General features: G+C 44.7%; 1 protein-coding gene across 1 annotated transcript in view; it reads right to left on the bottom strand.

The window, feature by feature from the left end:
* Positions 1-21488, bottom strand: part of LOC126199058 (UDP-glycosyltransferase UGT5-like) — a 168286-nt gene that overhangs the window by 25782 nt on the left and 121016 nt on the right. Inside the window, exons 4-5 of the mRNA XM_049935769.1 lie at positions 10311-10770; positions 9627-9849 (exon numbers count right to left, since the gene is read on the bottom strand). Of these exons, the coding sequence (XP_049791726.1) occupies positions 9627-9849; positions 10311-10770 (683 nt within the window). The remainder of the gene's footprint in view (positions 1-9626; positions 9850-10310; positions 10771-21488) is intronic.

The raw sequence follows: 21488 nt of genomic DNA, 5'->3' as shown, positions 1-21488 counted from the left end.
ACTAGGGGAGACACGATTGAGGTACGTCCGGACGTTAACGGTGGAGTGGTCTAGAGCATCATCATGTAGCAGTCACATAACCCTTCTAATCACAGATGGCACTTCTTCCAGCAGGGGAGGCAAAGTCACCCGCAAGGAACGCCGGTAGTTCCGGCCTGTTAGGCGACTCGGAAGGCAGACTGGTCCCAAAATAGGTCGCCAATTATCTCGGCCCACACATTGCGGCTGCAGCAATGCTGATGATTCGCTGTCACCATATCAGGAGGGTTCTGCATACCATCGCACAGATGACTGTTATGAAAGTTGAAGATACCACTCCGCGTAAAGGTGGCCTCATCTGTCAATAGGGTGGATGACACAAATCCCGGAATCGTGGTTGCCTGGTGAAGAAACCAGTGACAAAGCTACTGCCGTTGTGGGAAGTCTGTCCCTCGGAAGCCCTGCATACGCTGTAAGAGATAAGCGTAGTAACAACTGTCATGGAGAATGTTGCACATTTTCGTCTGGTTTACGCTGTACTGACGAGCCAACTGCTTGGTACTGACACGGCAGTCGCCTTCGACAGTGTTGATCACATTTTCCTCCAAGTCTGGTGTCCGAACGTTTATGGCATGTCATCATGATTTCCTGTTTCTTGAAACGACCCTGTCTCAGACAAACGGCCAAACACTGTCGCAAACATTGAAAGCTGTGGTTGTTGTCGGTGGGGATAGACCTCCTGATACGTCCTTGCTGCCGGCCGCCCGTTGCCATTTGCCTTTCCGTAAGTAAACGCCATACCGGTAAGCTCTTGACTAGAATACGGAACCATTGTGTACAACGCTTTATCACATCCACTACAAGCAAGAGAAGTGAATCGGACACAACATTACCAATTACTATGGCAGGAGAGGGCGCCAGGGCATCAAATATGCACCCTGTAGGAGGAAACCATCCGTACTGTAACTGTTGTTGCATGGTATCATGCCACAGTCTCTGTAACAAAATATGATTGACTATGTAGACTAGCATGGAAACCATGCATTTCCGGGCATAAGGTCATTATACGTTTTTTGTTTCGTATCCTCTCATCGATCAAAGCCTAGAGTTTGTACACGGTGGAAAAAATCACTCCGTAGTGTGTCATATTGGGACTGGGCGTCATAACCTGGCAACGTTTAACCTTAGTTCAGTTAACGAAGAAAAATTACCGTAAAAATTGGTCGCAAATTTTTGTACTGTGGTAGGTGAGAGTGTCATGAAACACGTACTAAAATCCTAACCGCTGGGGTGTTAGCGTGGGGTGGGCGGCGGAGGGCATTTAAAGGTCAATTTTTTAATGTTTTGCTTGAATAACTCTAAAGCAGCGGCTTCTAGAGAAAATTTTTCCCAGTAAAAAATTAAATGAGATTCAGTCTCATGCAAAAAAATTGCTACAATTTTTTCTCTACGCCTAACCGTTTTCGTGTTGTAGGCGCCGGAAAAATCGTAAATTATTCAAATAGTGTTTTATTGGTATAACATTAATGCTTAATGTTAAATGCAATGGTCTAAGGATTAATATTAAATATCCCTATTACATTTAAGTTCAGTAGAGCTGTCTTAAGGGATGAATTGTGTTCTGGGTCATGTGAAACGGTGGTGACGAGGGAGGGGGGTGGGGGGGGGGCAGGTGGAGGATGGAAGTGGGACGGAAGGTAGATCGCTGGATTGTGGTGATGCGCTTCCCTGCAAACTAAAGAGTGAGCATGTTGTTTGCCAATCTGTCACCTATGTGACGAGAAGCGACGACAGGTTGTTTCACAATGCTGTGCCGACCTTCCACTGCGTCCATTACGAATCAAATGGCTCTGAGCACTATGGGACTTAACATCTTAGGTCATCAGTCCCCTAGAACTTAGAACTACTTAAACCTAACTAACCTAAGGACACCACACACGTCCATGCCCGAGGCAGGATTCGAACCTGCGACCGTAGCAGTCCTGCGGTTCTGGACTGTAGCGCCTAGAACCGCACAGCCACCGCGGCCGGCCATTATGAATCACTGGCAACACAGTGCGCGGATACTGAAAAACGGCAAGTCCTTTGGGCTCGCCTTTCTTTCACTTTAAATATTCAGGTCATGTTGACGTATGCAATTAGAACACATATCTAGGACCGGTTTCGAAGCACTTATCGGTGCATCCTCAGGCAATCTGTACAAAAAATTATATATTAAGAGCTTATATAAACTATTCGATCCCCCAATTCTGAGGTGTAAATTAAACTTTTAAATAGCCAGACATAAGGAATTGTTTATCAAATGTTCAGCACGCCCCCCCCTCCCCCCCCCCCCCCACTCTTCACACCTTGTACACGCCATCCGGCCTCTGGCGATCCTCGCGCCACTGCGTGAACGCTTTCCGTGTTTCGGCCAGTCAGGCCGTGTCCGCTGCCACGCGGCTCTCCTAAACTTGCACGGTATGTTCTGATATGTTTACATGGCCCTAACCCCGCTGTCTGTTGATGCTAATGTTCCGTTCTTCGTCGTTCGTATTTAGGGGAGTTTTATCAGCATCGTATTTTATTCTTATTTTCTAGGTCATTGCCGCTCCCATCGTTTTAAAAAAAATATTTAAAAAATATTTTTAAATTTTAACTACCACTTTCACCAGATGATGGTATATGGGACGTGAGTGGTGGGGAGTGGCTACAGGACAATGTTCAACATTACTGTGTTATAAATAGCGTATGTGAGTACTTTGTTTCATTAAAAAAAAACTGGATATTTAAAAGTTTAATTTACATCTCAGAATTGGGGGATCGAATAGTTTATACGAGTTCTTATTATATCATTTTTTGTACAGATTGCCTGAGGATGCACCGGTAAGTGGTGCGAAACCGGTCACAGATTTAATAAAAATCATTCTTACAGCCAGTGCGGAATTTTCTTTGAAAAAAATGTCGAAGTTTGGCTGCGGTTGCCCGCTCTACGAAACAACATGTTACTTGTGGTGTCACCGCCAGACACCACACTTGCTAGGTGGTAGCTTTAAATCGGCCGCGGTCCATTATTACATGTCGGACCCGCGTGTCGCCACTGTCAGTGATCGCAGACCGAGCGCCACCACACGGCAGGTCTAGAGAGACGGACTAGCACTCGCCCCAGTTGTACGGACGACTTAGCTAGCGATGCAACACTGACGAAGCCTCGTTTATTTGCAGAGAAGATAGTTAGAATAGCCTTCAGCTAAGTCAATGGCTACGACCTAGCAAGGCGCCATAGCAATTGATAGTTATCGTATGAAGCATATCTCATCAAGAACGATGTATACAACTGATGGATTAAAGTTAAGTATTCCAGAAGCTACGTACTTTTCTTTATAGCATTCATTACGTATCCTGTTTCTGACCTCACGGAATCCTGCGTGAGCTTATAGCGTGCATTTCGGCCAACTCTAGCTATAGAACATTACTTATATCTAGTTAGGAAAGCACTGCAATCAATTTGATGCTAATAAAAGAGGGCTGAAAGCGGCTGGGTACTGAGTTCATTGGTATCTGATCGCATGAAGTAGCCGGCCGGTGTGGCCGAGCGGTTCTAGGCGCTTCAGTCTGGAACCGCGCGACCGCTACGGTCGCAGGTTCGAATCCTGCCTCGATCATGGATGTGTGTGATGTCCTTAGGTTAGTTGGGTTTAAGTAGTTCTAAGTTCTAGGGGACTGATGACCTCAGATATTAAGTCCCGTAGTGCTCAGAGCAATTTGCATGAAGTAATTTGAAGTGACACAACTGCGTTTGTGTTTGGTAGAATGTTTTGTTGGGCAGTTACGACCGCAGCTGGGCGAAGGGTAGCTCGCGAAGAGCCCGCTTTACTGGTGTCAGGTCAGGGAACGAGGAAGGGGAGCCGGCGCGGCTATGTCGGGCAGCCCCGTGAAACTCGGTCGCTGCTCTTAACGCAGACGGTGGCAAACGGGCGCGCACGTCTGGAACAGCAGGCCGGTTCCGCTGTCAAGCACAGCGGGCTACACTTCATTGTGCCAGAGGCTTGCTGCAGAGATTTTTACTACTGTTTAGCCGGATTGCGACGGACCGGCGTCCTTATAATTGAACCGATCGCGGAAAGCGTACTCTTCAGACTCTGCAGGTTTCCACCTAACGTTTTTCCGTCGGCCTTCCTGCGAGATCCGTATCTGTAAGGATCATGAAAACATTTTGCATCGATGGCTGAAATGGACCAACGTGACAGGACGCCCGACACACTGTCGCCGATGCCTTTTCTTTCTTTCTTTTTTTTGCCACAGTCAACCACGCCAAGCTGTTTCCTGCTTGAACGGAGAAACAGCGTCTTGATTCAGACACTATGTAAAACTCCCAGAGATGTTTTATGTTCCAGAAAGTGCGTTAACACTATGTGGAATACAGATATGAGCTACTAGTAGTACTAACGCAAGAAACGCATATTGGAATGAGTCTACGTACATCTCTGCACACTATTCTACTTTGTTAGAGCACGAACAGTTTAAGTCATCCTTTACGACAGCTGCAGCGTCTTTCCGAGAAGGGCTGTTTCCCCACCAAGAGCGTCATTCTGGTGTCATGTTACAGGCAGACTATAGCGCTGTTATGTGAGCAGACAAAATAACATCACTGACATCGTGTTTACATAACTGAGTTATTTTCACTTTATTAAATGAAAACTTATTTTCAGCTGTTAAGTGAACCTCTATGTAAAACACTTTCCTATAAGCAATGTCTGAGAAGTGTGATTAATATAATGGTGGTCAGTGGCCACTGTATTTCGCTGGGAAAGGTTTTCGCGATCGGCCCAATCATGTGCAGTTTTGTTGTAGTTAGTGGGGAATTAATGACTTGCCAGAAAGTTACAGCATTTCTTTCGCCATTAATGTGTTCCAGATAGCATATATCTCTTCCACTCAGGGCCTGCTCGCACTTGTAGAGAGGGCTGCACTCAGTGAAGCCACCTACAGCACACACGCCGACTATTAGAACGGGGCTGAAAGTGTTCAAGTCTGGAGCAGTAATCTGCTGTAATATCTGAAGTTACATAACACCTAGGTGAACTAATTTTATTACAGAGGGGAACCAATTTAAGCTTTGGGCCTCATTAGATATTGGAACAGCTGCGGTTTGATACCCTTCCAGCCACTGATAGTGGAGACAGTGAAATCGACAATGTTAATTACATATTTACGGCATGTTACACTTGCAACAGTGTGGTTGAGAGCTGACAGCTCCTGCTTGCTAAGGTTTTAGGTAGTAGTTCACATAGCAGCTGCAAGTAAGTACTCATTTAATAAACTGAATGTAACTCCACTATATAAACTGAAGCTCAGTAAAGTTATTTTGTCTGTTGATAAGAGAACTGGACAGGGAATGCACAGGAGGTATAGGTGTGTAAACTGAAAGCCGACTAGTGCTCTTGGTGGAACAAACTGACTTTCCCAGAAGAACATTGCAACTGCTGTATAGAATAAGAAAGAATGAATTTCCCTTTATCGGCAGAGATATTTGCATAGACTCCGTCCATGTGCATTTCTTGCATTTGTATTATTAGTAATCCATGTCTCCATTTCATACAGTGTTAACGCATTTTGTGGAAAATAAACTCCCCCCTCCCCCCTGGGCACGTCCGCACAATGCTTCACTAGTGTTTCACAAGGTGAGCTGTAGCAGCGAAGTACAAAACCACAGTTTTTTTATCTCCTTTCCTTCTCACTACCACCCTCCACCTACACTCCCTCTCCACATGCTTACATCCCCAGAACACAATATATTCGTTAATAAGGTTCTGCTGCACATAGATATGGTAGAAACATATAATATCAATCAATGGAAAATCCTGGATGGAATAATGACAATATTACGAAAAGGATAGATTGCTGCTCACAAAAAAGATGAGTCATAGGCACAACGAAGAGACTGCTAAACATGTGAGCTTTCGGCCAAAAGCCCTTTTTCTTAAATAGACAACACATGCAAATTTATGCAAGCCCAACTCTCATGCACATCACCACTATCTCTGTCCACTGAGACTGTACTGCAAGCAACTTCAAATGATGGGAGAAGCAATCTGGGTGGTGCGATTAAGGAGGAAACTAGCGAGGGGAAGGGGAGGGGAGGGATATCAGGGTAGAGGTGAGGAATGTAGTCCTGTTTGTGGGAGGACATGCAGGGGCATGGTGGCAGCAGGAAATGGCAGGTATGTGCAGCCAGGAGGCTGGGAGGAGGGGGGGGGGGGCAGCAGGGGAGGGAAATAGAGAGGAAAAAGTAGGCTGGGTGTGTTTGCAGAATAGAAGACTGTAGTACGGGAGTGTGATCAGGCTGGTGAAGGACAGGGACTAACAGACGTTGAGGCCACAGGGGTTACAGGAACGTAGGATGTAGTGCAGAGAGACTTCTCACCAGCACTGTAGTGACGAGGAGTCCCTTTCCAGATATACCAGTGGTCTCACTGAGGCCTTCACAGACCGAAATTACCCTTCCAACCTTGACAGAAATAGGTCTCCTGTGCCTTATCTCTCCATTCACCCATCAACTCTAGTGTGTCACTGTCCTGCCACGAAGGAGAATTCTTGTTGTGACTTACTACCACCTAGGAGTGGAGCAACTGAATCACTTTGCCCTCCAGGGCTTAGACTACCTATTGTCACGCCCTGAGATGAGGAATATGCTACCCACTATCCTTCACCCTCCCACAGTGGTATTCTGCCACCCACCAGACATAAACAATATCCCTGTCCACCCCCACTTCAACCTTGCTCCAACACCTTGTCCCATGTCTCATAGCCCTGTAATAGACGTAGATGCAAGACCAATCCCATGCATCCTCACACCACCATCTAATCCAGTCACAAGCATCACCTACCCCTTCAAAGACAGGGCTATCTGTGAAAGCAGTCATGTAATCTACAGGCTAAGCTGCAACCACTGTGCTGTATTCTGTGTGGGCATGACAACAAACAAGCTGTCTCTCAACATGATAAACTGTGTCCAAGAGACAGCTGGACCACTTAGTTGCTCAACATGCAGCCCAACAACATTCCTCACTTCCATGACTGCTTCACATTGTGCGCCATCTGGATTGTTCCTACCAACACCATCTTTTCTGAACTATGCAATTGGGGACCCCCCAGCAATACGTTTCTATATTCCCCCTGGCCTCAACATTCGCTGGTCCCCGTCCTTGACCACCTGTCCCTCTCCTGCTGTCACTCCTGCAATACACAGCCTTCTATTCTACCAACACACCCACTGTCTCCTTTTCCCCTTCTTTCCTTTTCGGTTCCTCCCCACCCAAACCATCTGACTGCTCCTACATGCCCTGCCCTACCCTACCCCCTCCATGCCCCTGCATGCTCCCACAAACAGCACCTTATACCATCCCCCATTCCTACCCTACTACCTCCCCCCCTCCTCCCCACCTTAGCCTCACACTTAATATCACCACCAAAACTGCTTCTCTCATCATGAACAGTTGCTTAGTGGCCAGAGGCTGTGGTCATGAGAGTTAGGGCTGCATGAATCTGCACGTGTTGTCTACTTTAAAAAGAGGGCTTTTGACGAATAGCTCACATGTTTAGCAGTATTTTTGTTGCACCTGTGTCCGAGTAGCAATCTATTCTTTTCAGAATATTGTCATTAACATTTAACATTTGTCTTTAACCAACTTTGTTTACGGATAACATTAATTTTATACTTTTAGAATCTGTTAGAATAATATTTTTAATACTTTGCGATTTTTCCATCCCCTGCTACGCAGACACCATTAGAACTAGAGAAAAATGAATGTAGATTAATGTTTTAGTGGGAAACATTTTCGCTAGAATTATTGAAGACAAAAATGACCTTTAAACGCCCCCCAACTTCACGCTCGGTCCTTTCGAGCACGCTGTCCAACAACATTCTTTACGTCCATCAATGCTTCACAGCCTGCGCCATCTGGATTCTTCCTATCAATACCGGCTTTTCTGAGCTATGGAGATGGGAACTCTCCCTGGAATATATCCTGTGTTCCCATAAGCCCTCTGTCCTCAACCTTCGTTACTCCCTGTCCTACACCCAGAATTTTTAGTATGTTATTCATGATACTCCATCCTACCATTGTACAAAAATTTGCTATCTCACCAATTTTTCCCGTATTTGGTCTTTTTGGTCTTCGTTGCCTGGGATATCTTCCAGGAAGTTGTGTATGTGAGAAGTTTGGACTGAGCGTGCTAACTGCTAGCATTTCCGAAGGCCAGAGCTGGATGAGGCTACCGCCGATAGCGCATGCTAGGGCTGACCAACGCTTCCGACAGTGTGGAAGCCCTGCTGAGGAAGTTGCCGTATCTAAGGCTGGTAAAGATCTTCGTGCGCTGAAGTGTTACCACCGTATCAGCCGGCTACCTGCACTGTGGACGATTTTCAAGGGGCCATACCAAAGGTGCCTCCTCCATCACGTGGATGCTGAGAGCTTGCCCTCCTGAGGGGCAGTTAACCTTGGCAGAAGCACATGGTACCACCCAGTAACCTCCGAGGCACGTCGAAGAAGCGACAGAGCCACTCGAGCGACGGGATGACTTCCAAGCGGCGTTTGTGGATGACAAGTTCTTTCTAGTCCGCGTGACACCAGTGTCACGTACACATAATCTTGGTGCACGTGTTCCAGCGTCGCACGTGCATTTCTTGAAATTTCACTTGGAAGGCTGGGCACCCAACAACGTTCCATACTAGGCCTCCTGCTGTACACTCAGAATAAAAATCAGTCAGCGCTGTATCCGCGCATGTAGCTCCCTAACTAATCCGACGACGGGGCCAGTATTTATGTGCAGCTTGGTTTATCAGCTGAGGCAGCACAGACTGAAGTCCACTGCGACAATTTGGTGTTAAGGGCACAGAAATATGTGTTGGTATTTAATGCAGCGATGAGTCACCCGTTTTTCGTACCGATATGCTCAGTCACTGTGGACTTGAGATAGGTAAGTATTCTACGTTGTGGATGGACCTGTGCAGTAGAGAATCACGTCTAAGTACCTGACTGTTACTCTCTAAGATCTGAGGGCAACAGCGGTGAGGAGGCTGCACCGGCTCTACCCACTGCTAAACCCGACGTCTACAGAACCTTGGAGTTCTGAGATTTATGTTATCACATTTTTCATTCACCACAAATGGTTACTGTGATAGATCATCAAATGCATATGATGCATTTTCTCCGTTGCTATGCATGTTGGCTAATTATGATCACATGTATTGGAAATGGTAGCAAACATATGTTTGTTTTATAGCAGCTCGTCGTTTTATAAATGTTCAAATGTGTGTGAAATGGGACTTAGCTGCTAAGGTCATCAGTCCCTAAGCTTACATACTACTTAACCTAAATTATCCTAAGGACACACACACACACACACACACACACACACACACACACACACACACACACACACACACACATGGCTGAGGGAGGACTCGAACCTCCGCCGGGATCAGTGGTTTTATACAAAAATGACAAAACATATCAGTGTTCCACGGCAGATGTGTTGAGAAACCGAAGATAACCATGAAACTCCACTTTCCAATACCCGATGTCCGTGTCTTGATCATAAGGCTCTTCTTTGTGAACTGCAACTGCATTGATTGCTAAAGGCAAGTGGATGCGTAATCTCACCTAAAATCTCCTGTTGAGGAAGCCACTTTCTCACTAGCACGTTGTCTGGTATATCGGGAATGGTTTCTTCTTCCCACTTCCACACCACTCGCTGCGGTATCTCTCTAAAAGCGTCGATGAATGCCTGTCTCCTGTGTTCTGGCATTGAGCTGCTTTTCACATTAGAGCCCAGATTGAAGTAAATCACACCATGTTTGGCTTCGTCTAGAAATTTCTTGATGTCCTGCACACAAAGACCAAAGAAATTTGTAGTTTTCCATGAAGGCTCCATAACTCCTCTATGACGAACTATCTATAAAATAGTTATTAATAAGTTTATAAGAGTTACTGTTTGATGCCTTTTCTCTTCATGAATAGTGTTGTAAAATAATATTTTCGCGCGGGGAAATTTGACGATCAAATATTTTCTACGTTTATGCCTCATGGGCTTTTGATAAAATCTAGTTCTGCCAGAAATGAAAAGAAAATCCAAGCTTATTAACCGTCCATCTCTCGTCAACGGATAGAAATTCAGATCGGTTTATCTTAATTGGACAGAAGAAAAGTAGATACAGAGAGATAGAAAGATGTGCGCTTTTGTACCATACAAGTTAGAAACTGCGGAGGCCAAAATGTCTTAGAGACTACAACTTTAGATTTGTACATCAGTAATACTGCATCAAAGACAAAATTAGTTAGACTTACCTGAGGCGGTGGTTTTGTTGTTTCCTGTACATGCAATCCTGTCACTTCAATAACGTTGGGTACATTTGGTCTCGGGTAATGTCCACTGGAATGAACGGCTAAAAGCAGCAAACTGTAGTTCCGTTCCACTTCGTAGACTGAAGGTGGCTCTGCACCGAAGTGTTGCCTCATAATTGCTTCTTGAGTTGGCAGTACTGTGGTCTGCCAGAAAACCAGGAATCTTAGGACGAAGTAAGTGTTGTACAGCCTCTGCCAGAAATTCATGTGGTCGGTGTACCCGATAAAGACATCTGGCAGATAGGCTGGATTTATGGGGTTTCCTATGGCGTAGTAAGCCGGCACCATAGCCGGTAGTGTCAGGAAGCCAACCATCGGAGGGGACCCCACCTTGTGGATCAGCCCGTAGTAGCACTGATACGGAAGCCTCTCGATGATTACGAGATCGAAGCGATGTTCAGACCTGCAAATGTTTCAGGAACATTAGCATTCTAACTACGACTGTATAAAGTACTATCGCCTATTTTTTCTTGCGGTTTTTCCTATATCACTGTAACAATCTTTTCTTTGTTGTTACACACAATACTTTCTGTCTGTACTACCACATTAAAATAAGTTGCGGTTGCAGATGGGAGGTCTCACTCGTTATGCACTATCTTGCACCTCGTGTACTTCTTTCCCCTTTTGTTCTCAAATTGTTGATTTAAGACTTTACAATAACAAAGCCAAATACTCTACAAACATGTGTCTCTTTGATCGCTCGCATGAGAATCAATATCTTTACACAACAGGAAGCAAAATCAAATATTCTGAGGTGACACATTCATTCCGGTGATCACAGTTGAAAAATTTTCTTATGAAAAAGGAGAAATGAATTCTTGTTGCAAGAATTGATGAAGAATTTTAATGAAGAAGGAAGATTAAATAGTTACCTAATTCTTGACTTTCGGAAGATTTGTAATGAATCATTAAGTAATGCATAATGAACACGCCAACGACATTATTAGTTACTCTACATGACCGAAGAATCCCTCTCTAGAAAGTCTGTTACATCAGTCTAGACCAGAGGTCGCAAAACTTTATTCTCAGCGGACCGTATAAATGACAAAATAACGAAAACATGCCAGTGCGTCATTCTGTGCAATACTTGCAAGCCAGAACGAAAGCTCTGGGCTAGAAGACGAAAAAATAAGTTCAGCATGTAATGGCTGGGAGCATGTAATGCATAGGAAACAAGGATACGCAACACATTTACTAAAAAATTATGAAAAAAGGCGACGCTAGCAAACAGACAGTTACATCAGATCTAGAATGCACATATCCGAATCTCACAAACTAATCAGCAAAAACGTTAATAAAATTTGTGAAAGTGACGTCATGCTTTCTAGGTAACATCAATGCTTGGTTTGGTTCTGCTGCATCTAATCAAAAGAACTGCTTCGAAATGTTCATCAGTCAATCTCCTTCGTTGTACCGGCTTCACATACTTAATTTTTTAAAATTTTTGCTCACGGGCATACCATACCAGTAGCAAATTTCTTCAGTTTCGGAAACTCAACATTAGTTAAACAGCGGTAAAATTCAGAAGTTTTCATCCTCTTTCAACAAGTCATTTGCATGCAAATCAGTGCGCTTTAATTTAGTTCAACTGGCACATCATCAAGGTTACAGCCAAACGGATTTTGGAACAGATGATTGTCACTCGCAGTTTTGTCACGATCTGAAAATATCCCCAAAAATGCTTTTTCTAGTCACGAATATTTTTTTTTTTTACGGAAAATCGAGGTGGACGTCTTCGGTTATTGTAGCATAAAACTCTCTGAAATAGTAAAAAGCGGGAAAAGTTCTCCACTTCCAGTTGTGCTACAAACTATAACAGCTTTCTCCGAAATCCTCTGACTATGCTGTAGAGATCACAAAAGACGTTATCCTTTTCTTGTCGCTGATCAAAAATGACAACTTTGGCAGGCAGTCAGGTAGTATCCGATAGCTGTGGATGAGTTCTATCTTGTTCATTGAGAAAGACATCTATTTTGCTTTGGAGCTTGTAAAAAACGAAACAGGGCTTTACTGCAACTAAGCCACCTCGCTGCTGTGTTATAAGGCAAGTCACAGATTTTAGACTCAGTTTCTGCAACCGAAGCCTGGAACTGATACCGAAGCTTGGAACTGACTGAATACTGCAACGCCTCGAATGAAGTTCGCAGCATAAACGACTGGTTTCAGTACACCAGAGCGCCTTCTGATGTACAATACTGTGTACGAACCGAGAGCCCAGATCTGCCCCAGCAAACCATCACTCACTCCACCCACGTTTTTTTCCTCTATCAGCTGTAACACATCGAAGCTGATTCCACTAAAAATTATACTCTTGCACAATTTTTCCACTTTCATGAAAATAGCTTTTGCTATTGTCGTTGCAATACATGCTGCAAACGGATACCAACTGTTCCGTTATCTGTGGCCGAGCGGTTCTAGGCGCTTCAGTCTGGAACCGCGCGGCCGCTACTGTCGCAGGTTCTAATACTGCCCTCGGCATGGATGTGTGTGATGTCCTTAGGTTAGTTAGGTTTAAGTAGTTCTAAGTTCTAGGGGACTGATGACCTCAGATGTTAAGTCCCATAGTGCACAGAGCCATTTGAACCATTTTTTTTAATGTTCCGTTATCTGAAAGCCTAAACTGGCACTACGAATGAACAAGCGAAGTTGTAACCTACTCGAGAGATCAGTAAACCTATTCAGCGTCGGAAAATGGTATAAGAAGTTTCTAGCCTTGTCGCGTGTCGGTAGCACTATTCTTCCTCCAACTTCTTCTGCCATCCACAGAACTGAATTTGCAAGAAGGCTGATACTTCTAAACAAATCAGATTTCTTTGGACACTAATCATTTACTGCTTCCTTAACACACCCTTTGATACACTTGCCGTCAGTAAAATATTTTCTCCATTCTGCCACCTTGTGCACATTTTATAACTTGCACGAGTGACGGATTCTTTTCCAGAAAACTTTCTCATGAAGAGGTTTCTAAATTAAGTTTCACGGACTCACATTTCGCAGAGCATCTCCTTCCAGAAGACTTTGAATGTATTGATAGATGTTCTGTGTCATCTATGTACAATAATTTAAAACTGAACATCATATATTTAAGGCGCATAGCAACCAGGAGATCTGCACACGTATAAAGACCTCGTAGTATTCTAAAAAATAATGTCTGAATTTGAAGTGTATAACCAAGTCTCGTGTTCCATAATATTTATCCAGCAAATGTAAGAACTGTCGGCGGACCGGATGAACTGACGTAACGAGCCGTATTCGACCCTTGGGCTGTAGTTAGGTCTCCCCAGTTCCAGAGCAGCACACTGTAAATTCCAGTGGTATGCACAGATACCGATGGCGGCAGTAAGGTGTACACAAGGTATAAGAGGCCAGTGCATTGGTGGAGCTGTCATTTGTACTCAGCAGATTCCTGTGAAAAGGCTTTCCACGTTATTACGACGGGAATAAACGGATTTTGATCGCGGAATGGTAGTTGGAGCTTGAGGCATGTGACATTCTTTTCCGGAAACCGTCAGGAAATTCGATATTCCGAGTGTGCCGGGAATATCAAATTCGAAGCATTACTTCTTATCACGGACAATGCAGTGGCCGACGCCCTTCATTTAACGACCGAGAGCAGCGGCCTTTGCATATACACTCCCGGAAATTGAAATAAGAACACCGTGAATTCATTGTCCCAGGAAGGGGAAACTTTATTGACACATTCCTGGGGTCAGATACATCACATGATCACACTGACAGAACCACAGGCACATAGACACAGGCAACAGAGCATGCACAATGTCGGCACTAGTACAGTGTATATCCACCTTTCGCAGCAATGCAGGCTGCTATTCTCCCATGGAGACGATCGTAGAGATGCTGGATGTAGTCCTGTGGAACGGCTTGCCATGCCATTTCCACCTGGCGCCTCAGTTGGACCAGCGTTCGTGCTGGACGTGCAGACCGCGTGAGACGACGCTTCATCCAGTCCCAAACATGCTCAATGGGGGACAGATCCGGAGATCTTGCTGGCCAGGGTAGTTGACTTACACCTTCTAGAGCACGTTGGGTGGCACGGGATACATGCGGACGTGCATTGTCCTGTTGGAACAGCAAGTTCCCTTGCCGGTCTAGGAATGGTAGAACGATGGGTTCGATGACGGTTTGGATGTACAGTGCACTATTCAGTGTCCCCTCGACGATCACCAGTGGTGTACGGCCAGTGTAGGAGATCGCTCCCCACACCATGATGCCGGGTGTTGGCCCTGTGTGCCTCGGTCGTATGCAGTCCTGATTGTGGCGCTCACCTGCACGGCGCCAAACACGCATACGACCATCATTGGCACCAAGGCAGAAGCGACTCTCATCGCTGAAGACGACACGTCTCCATTCGTCCCTCCATTCACGCCTGTCGCGACACCACTGGAGGCGGGCTGCACGATGTTGGGGCGTGAGCGGAAGACGGCCTAACGGTGTGCGGGACCGTAGCCCAGCTTCATGGAGACGGTTGCGAATGGTCCTCGCCTATACCCCAGGAGCAACAGTGTTCCTAATTTGCTGGGAAGTGGCGGTGCGGTCCCCTACGGCACTGCGTAGGATCCTACGGTCTTGGCGTGCATCCGTGCGTCGCTGCGGTCCGGTCCCAGGTCGACGGGCACGTGCACCTTCCGCCGACCACTGGCGACAACATCGATGTACTGTGGAGACCTCACGCCCCACGTGTTGAGCAATTCGGCGGTACGTCCACCCGGCCTCCCGCATGCCCACTATACGCCCTCGCTCAAAGTCCGTCAACTGCACATACGGTTCACGTCCACGCTGTCGCGGCATGCTACCAGTGTTAAAGACTGCGATGGAGCTCCGTATGCCACGGCAAACTGGCTGACACTGACGGCGGCGGTGCACAAATGCTGCGCAGCTAGCGCCATTCGACGGCCAACACCGCGGTTCCTGGTGTGTCCGCTGTGCCGTGCGTGTGATCATTGCTTGTACAGCCCTCTCGCAGTGTCCGGAGCAAGTATGGTGGGTCTGACACACCGGTGTCAATGTGTTCTTTTTTCCATTTCCAGGAGTGTAGTTGTCAGAGCTGAGAGACAAGCAACCATGCGTGAAATAATCTCAGAAACCAATGTGGGAGGTACGACAAAAGTTACCGCGGTGGAATTTGGCGTTAATGGGCTAAGGCAGCAGACGACCAATGCGTGTGCCTTTGCTAACAGCACAACATGGCTTGAAGCGCCTCTCCTGGGCTCGTTGGTTGGTTGGTTGGTTGGTTTGGGAGAGGGGACCAAACAGGGAGGTCATCGGTCCCGTCGGATTAGGGAAGGATGGGGAAGGAAGTCGGCCGTGCCCTTACGAACGAACCATCACGGCATTTACTTGAAGCGATTTAGGGAAATCACGGGAAACCTGAATCAGGATGGTCGGACGCGGGTTTGAACCGTCACCCTCCCGAATGCGAGTCCAGTGTGCTAACCACTGCGCTGCCTCGCCCGGTCCTGGGCTCGTGACCGTATCGGTTGGACCCTAGACGACTGGAAAAACGTGGCCTGCTTGCATACGCCCCGATTCTGGTTGGTAAGAGCTGATGGTAATGTGCGAGCAGACTCCACGAAGCCATGGACCGAAGTTGTCAACAAGGCACTGTGCAGGTTAGTGGTGCCTCCATAATGGTGTTGGCTGTGTTTACGTGGAATGGACTGTATCCCCTAGTTCAAATAATCACTGACCGGAAACGGTTATTTTGGCTACTTGGAGAGCATTTGCAGCCATTCATGGACTTCATGTTCGCAATCAACGATGGAATTTTTGTTGTTGTTTTTGTTGTTGTTGTTGTTGTGGTCTTCAGTCCTGGGACTGGTTTGATGCACCTCTCCATGCTACTCTATCCTGTGCAAGCTTCATCTCCCAGTACTTACTGCAGCCTACATCCTTCTGAATCTGCTTAGGGTATTCATCTCTTGGTCTCCCTCTACGATTTTTACCCTGCACGCTGCCCTCCAATACTAAATTTGTGATCCCTTGATGCCTCAGAACATGTCTTACAAACCGATCCCTTCTTCTAGTCAAGTTGTGCCACAAACTCCTCCCCAATCCTATTCAATACCTCCTCATTAGCTGTGTGATCTACCCATCTAATCTTTTCTTCTTCAGCACCACATTTCGAAAGCTTCTATTCTCTTCTTGACCAAACTATTTATCGTCCATGTTTCACCTCCATACATGGCTACACTCCATACAAATACTTTCAGAAACGACTTTCTGACACTTAAATCTATACTCGATGTTAACAAATTTCTCTTCTTCAGAAACGCTTTCCTTTCCATTGCCAGTTTACATTTTATATCCTCTCTACTTCGACCATCATCAGTTATTTTGATCCCCAAATAGCAAAACTCCTTTAATATTTTGTCTCATTTCCTAATCTAATTCCGTCAGCATCACCCGATTTAATTGGACTACATTCCATTATCCTCGTTTTGCTTTTGTTGATGTTCATCTTATATCCTCCCTTCAAGGCACTGTCCATTCCGTTCAACTGCTCTTCCAAATCCTTTGCTGTCTCTGGTAGAGTTACAATTTCATCGGCGAACCGCAAAGTTTTTATTTCTTCTCCATGAATTTTAATACCTACTCCGAATTTTTCTTCTGTTTCCTTTACTGCTTGCTCAATATACAGATTGAATAACATCGGGGAGAGGCTACAACCCTGTCTCACTCCCTTCCCAACCACTGCTTCCCTTTCATGTCCATCGACTCTTATTACTGCCATCTGGTTTCTGTACAAATTGTAAATAGCCTTTCGCTCCCTGTATTTTACCCCTGCCACCTTCAGAATTTGAAAGAGCGTGTTCCAGTCAACATTGTCAAAAGCTTTCTCCAAGTCTTCAAATGCTAGAAACGTAGGTTTGCCTTTTCTTAATTATTTTCTAAGATAAGTCGTAGGGTCAGTATTGCCTCACGTGTTCCAACATTTCTACGCAATCCTGACTGATCTTCCACGAGGTCGGCTCCTACCAGTTTTTCCATTCGTCTGTAAAGAATTCGCGTTAGTATTTTGCAGCTGTGACTTATTAAACTGATAGTTCGGTAATTTTGTCCTGTCAACACTTGCTTTCTTTGGAATTGGAATTATTATATTCTTCTTGAAGTCTGAGGGTATTTCGCCTGTCTCATACATTTTGCTCACCAGATGGTAGAGTTTTGTCAGGACTGGCTCTCCCAAGGCTGTCAGTAGTTCTAATGGAATGTTGTCTACTCCTGGGGCCTATCTCTATCAAACTCTTCACGAAGTATCATATCTCCCATTTCATCTTCATCTTCTTCCCTTTCTATAACATTGCCCTCAAGTACATCGCCATTGTATAGATCCTCTACACACTCCTTCCACCTTTCTGCTTTCCCTTCTTTGCTTAGAACTGGGTTTCTATCAGAGCTCTTGATATTCATACAAGTAATTCTCTTTTCTCCAAAGGTCTCTTTAATTTTCCTGTAGGCAGTATCTATCTTACACCTAGTGAGACAAGCCTCTACATTCTTACATTTGTCCTCTAGCCATGCCTGCTTAGCCATTTTGCACTTCCTGTCGATCTCATTTTTCAGACGTTTGTATTCCTTTTTGCACACTTCATGTACTGCATTTTTATATTTTCTCCTTTCATCAATTAAATTCATATTTCTTCTGTAACCCAAGGATTTCTACTAGCCCTCGTCTTTTTACGTACTTGATCCTCTGTTGCCTTCACTACTTCATCTCTCAAAGCTACCCATTCTTCTTCTACTGTATTTATTTCCCCCATTTTTATGGATAATAATGTCATGCCACCTGATCACAGTCGTTCACCATTGGTTTGAAGATCCTTCTGGATAGTTCGAGCAAATGGTGTGGCTACCCACATCGTCTGACAGAAGTCCCATCGAACATTTATGGAACGTAATTGAGAAGCCAGTTCGTGGATAAAATCCTGCACCGGCAATAGACGCAGCATGACACAATATTTCTCCAAGAGTCTTCCAACGACTTGTTGAATCCGTGCCACGTCGTGTCACTGCACTACGCCGGGCGAATGTAGGTCAGACACGATACTGGGACTTATCCCGTGACTTTTCTCACATCAGTGTATAACAACAAGTAAAGGCATGAAAAGAGGTGAAAACTTCATTCTAGGCAGTGTGAGTAACTCATTAAAGATGTATCGCGCGGCCGTTGAAAGCATTACACAACTGAACAGTATTTGTGTAGTATAATGGAGAAGGAAAATATATTTCTCTGGTGGGTTTCTGGTGTAGTCTAGCTCCTGTATAATCTATTATATAATAAAGAAGGGTTGTAACTCATCCATTACTATTGTTCTTCTGTTATACAAGTATGACCAAATATTAGCACAGCAATAACTGAATGCCTCACGAATTGTTCCAGAGCAATATTGTACCATTAGTCATCTGTACCGTGGAATTTCGTTAACATTCACAAGAATGCTGTAGGGGAAGATTTCTTCCCTTGAGATGGTTCAAATGGCTCTGAGCACTATGGGACTCAACTGCTGTGGTCATCAGTCCCCTAGAACTTAGAACTACTTAAACCTAACTAACCTATGGACATCACACACATCCATGCCCGAGGCAGGATTCGAACTTGCGACCGTAGCAGTCGCACGGTTCCGGACTGCGCGCCTAGAACCGCGAGACCACCGCGGCCGGCTTCCCTTGAGATGCTCCTGGTTTCCCGATGAAACGTCCCCGCCTGGAAACTCATAGTGAAGCATCTTACACTTTCAGATATGCTGTTAACACGCAAATATGAACATCTCCGTGCTCTATGATATTAGTTTTCGTATGTTTAGTGTGTAATTAAAAGTACTGATATAAAATTATTATTTTTGCTAAGCAGAAAAATTGATCGTTACTAAAGAAGTTAACGGTGGAAACAACAAATTTATTTTAATGCTTAATGGTCTGAGGATGACTACTGTGACTACCGAAATGTGTATTACTATCTAATAATTGCACCAATTTATCAATGATTAAACATTCTTCAAAAGAAGTAGATCACGGTAGACTTTTCCGTTGTGAACTAGTATCGTGGATTAAACATGCGATATTCGTAACCCAAACAACACATGAAAATTGAAGCACAGTGGACAGAAGTATCAATAAATGAAGTGAGTATACCCCCGACGTCACTATGACGCGGTAACAATAGTCCGCATGCTACCCATGACCTGGAATTTGGCGCGCTCGATATGACGAACATCGTTTTTCCATCTTTACGACAGGCAAAGAAAATATTGGTGAACACAGTGCTGTTTAAGGGATTAACTGGACGCAAAGCAGGTGTTTGGACTGGCACGGGGGAGGTACGGTTGTTGGAGTCCTGTAGTTCGTGCGAATGGCCACCATAAAATACTGCGTGTGCTTGCACAACAGTTCTAGACCACATCGCCTTCCCCCTGAAAGTCACCTCTATTCCCTCCCCCCTCTCATTTATGCACAATTCCTCCTTTCACGTCCTATTCTCCCTCCCCTCTGTGTGTGTGTCCAGATGCATTTTTAACCCTTTCATGAGCAATGGAAAACGTGCTTCCCTCTTCAAGGAATCCGTTTCTGGCCTTGGCATACGATGTTCCCGCCTCCGCATGGTGCTGCCATACAGCGGAAAGTACACGATACTCTTTACAATCGTAAGTTCGCGTCATTATAGATGGACGAACTCTTAGAGGCATTACTTCACCGTGTGTTGATCTCCAGAGGAGCTTTTGAGTGCTGCTACCGTACTTCTTATTCAAAGATTTTCATTGACGTTAGCCATATTTGGATATTGAAGTGAATCAATGGTAACAGGTGAAAATTTGTGCTGAACTGAGGCTCGAAACAGGGTCTCTTACTTAACCGCCTCAGCCATCCGAACACGCTTCGCATCCGACCGAAGCGTAACGTCATCTACCCACGAATGCCTTAGTCGCCATTTTGGATTCCCCCAAGAGATAAGGGTTGGTATGCATCCGCACCGAAAGAACGGATTCTTGATCGGTGCAGTGTATTGCCATGTGTATATATGTGGTGTCTGTTCTTTCGATCACGTCTGAAATAAGACTGTATAAGTATTTGTATCGCCACTGGACATGTCCAAAAGAATAGTCGCCAGATATACGGGCATAAAAACTTGTGATTTTTGTTATGGAATCTTCTTATCTGCTTTTTCGTATTTATTGTAAAACAGTGTTCTATTTACATTACCTGTGGACATCACCGGCCATGTTTCATTTTGTTAGTAGGAACTATTCTTTCTGCGCCTTTCTGGTGGCGTGTTTTTTCGAAATCTGTAGTATACATATTTCTGTACGTTGCTGCATTTGAGATTTTCGACTCAACAGATTTGAGGAATAGTACACACATCAGTATATTACTAAAGATTCTCAAGTTTTAATATCAAACCAAGCGGTTGCTTATATTAAATTTGTCATAGTATTATTATACCCTGTTCTGCTCTTTCTAGATTCTCGCAATCCGAAACGTATAAATTTTTTTGAAACATTGTTCCAGGAAAAACAGACATCTATTAATATTATTAAATAAACACAGTCATGATCATATTTGTTAATTTTTATTTTTTAGATGACTGTTTCGACCTTCTCCATGCCAGCACGGACGGACCTGATCCACGCCAGCGATTCCTACTGTCATCAGGGAATGCAGATCTTTTATGATCTCTTAGAAGATAGAAACCGGCCATCTAAAAAAAAAAAAATATTAAAAACCTAAATGCAATCACGACTGTGTTTACAAAATAAGCTATAATCATAAACATGTTGAAGTGTATATTATTTTCATTAACTATGAACGTGATTCAGAAAATAAATGACATGAATGTGCTTTCCGTGAACTGAATGTTTTAAATGACACATTCACAAATGATTCAAATCATGGTGGAGCAAGATTCTTTTGTTGATGAACTTGGCACTAATCATTTGTGCTTCCTACTTGCCAGCAGCAGTATATTGGAAAGTGAAAGTACGTTTACCCTATACCCCTTCGAGTTACGGAAAATATTTATTTTTCAGCAAAGCCATTCGGATGTCAGTTGTAGGACAAAGCTGAAACGAGCACAGTTTGGCATTGTTGCCAAATTCCCCCTCCCACAGC

The sequence above is a fragment of the Schistocerca nitens genome, chromosome 8, assembly GCF_023898315.1.
Source record: "Schistocerca nitens isolate TAMUIC-IGC-003100 chromosome 8, iqSchNite1.1, whole genome shotgun sequence".
NCBI classification, from domain to species: Eukaryota; Metazoa; Arthropoda; class Insecta; order Orthoptera; family Acrididae; genus Schistocerca; species Schistocerca nitens.
Note: the sequence above shows the minus strand (reverse complement) of the source record. Positions and strands in the feature narration are given on the sequence as shown.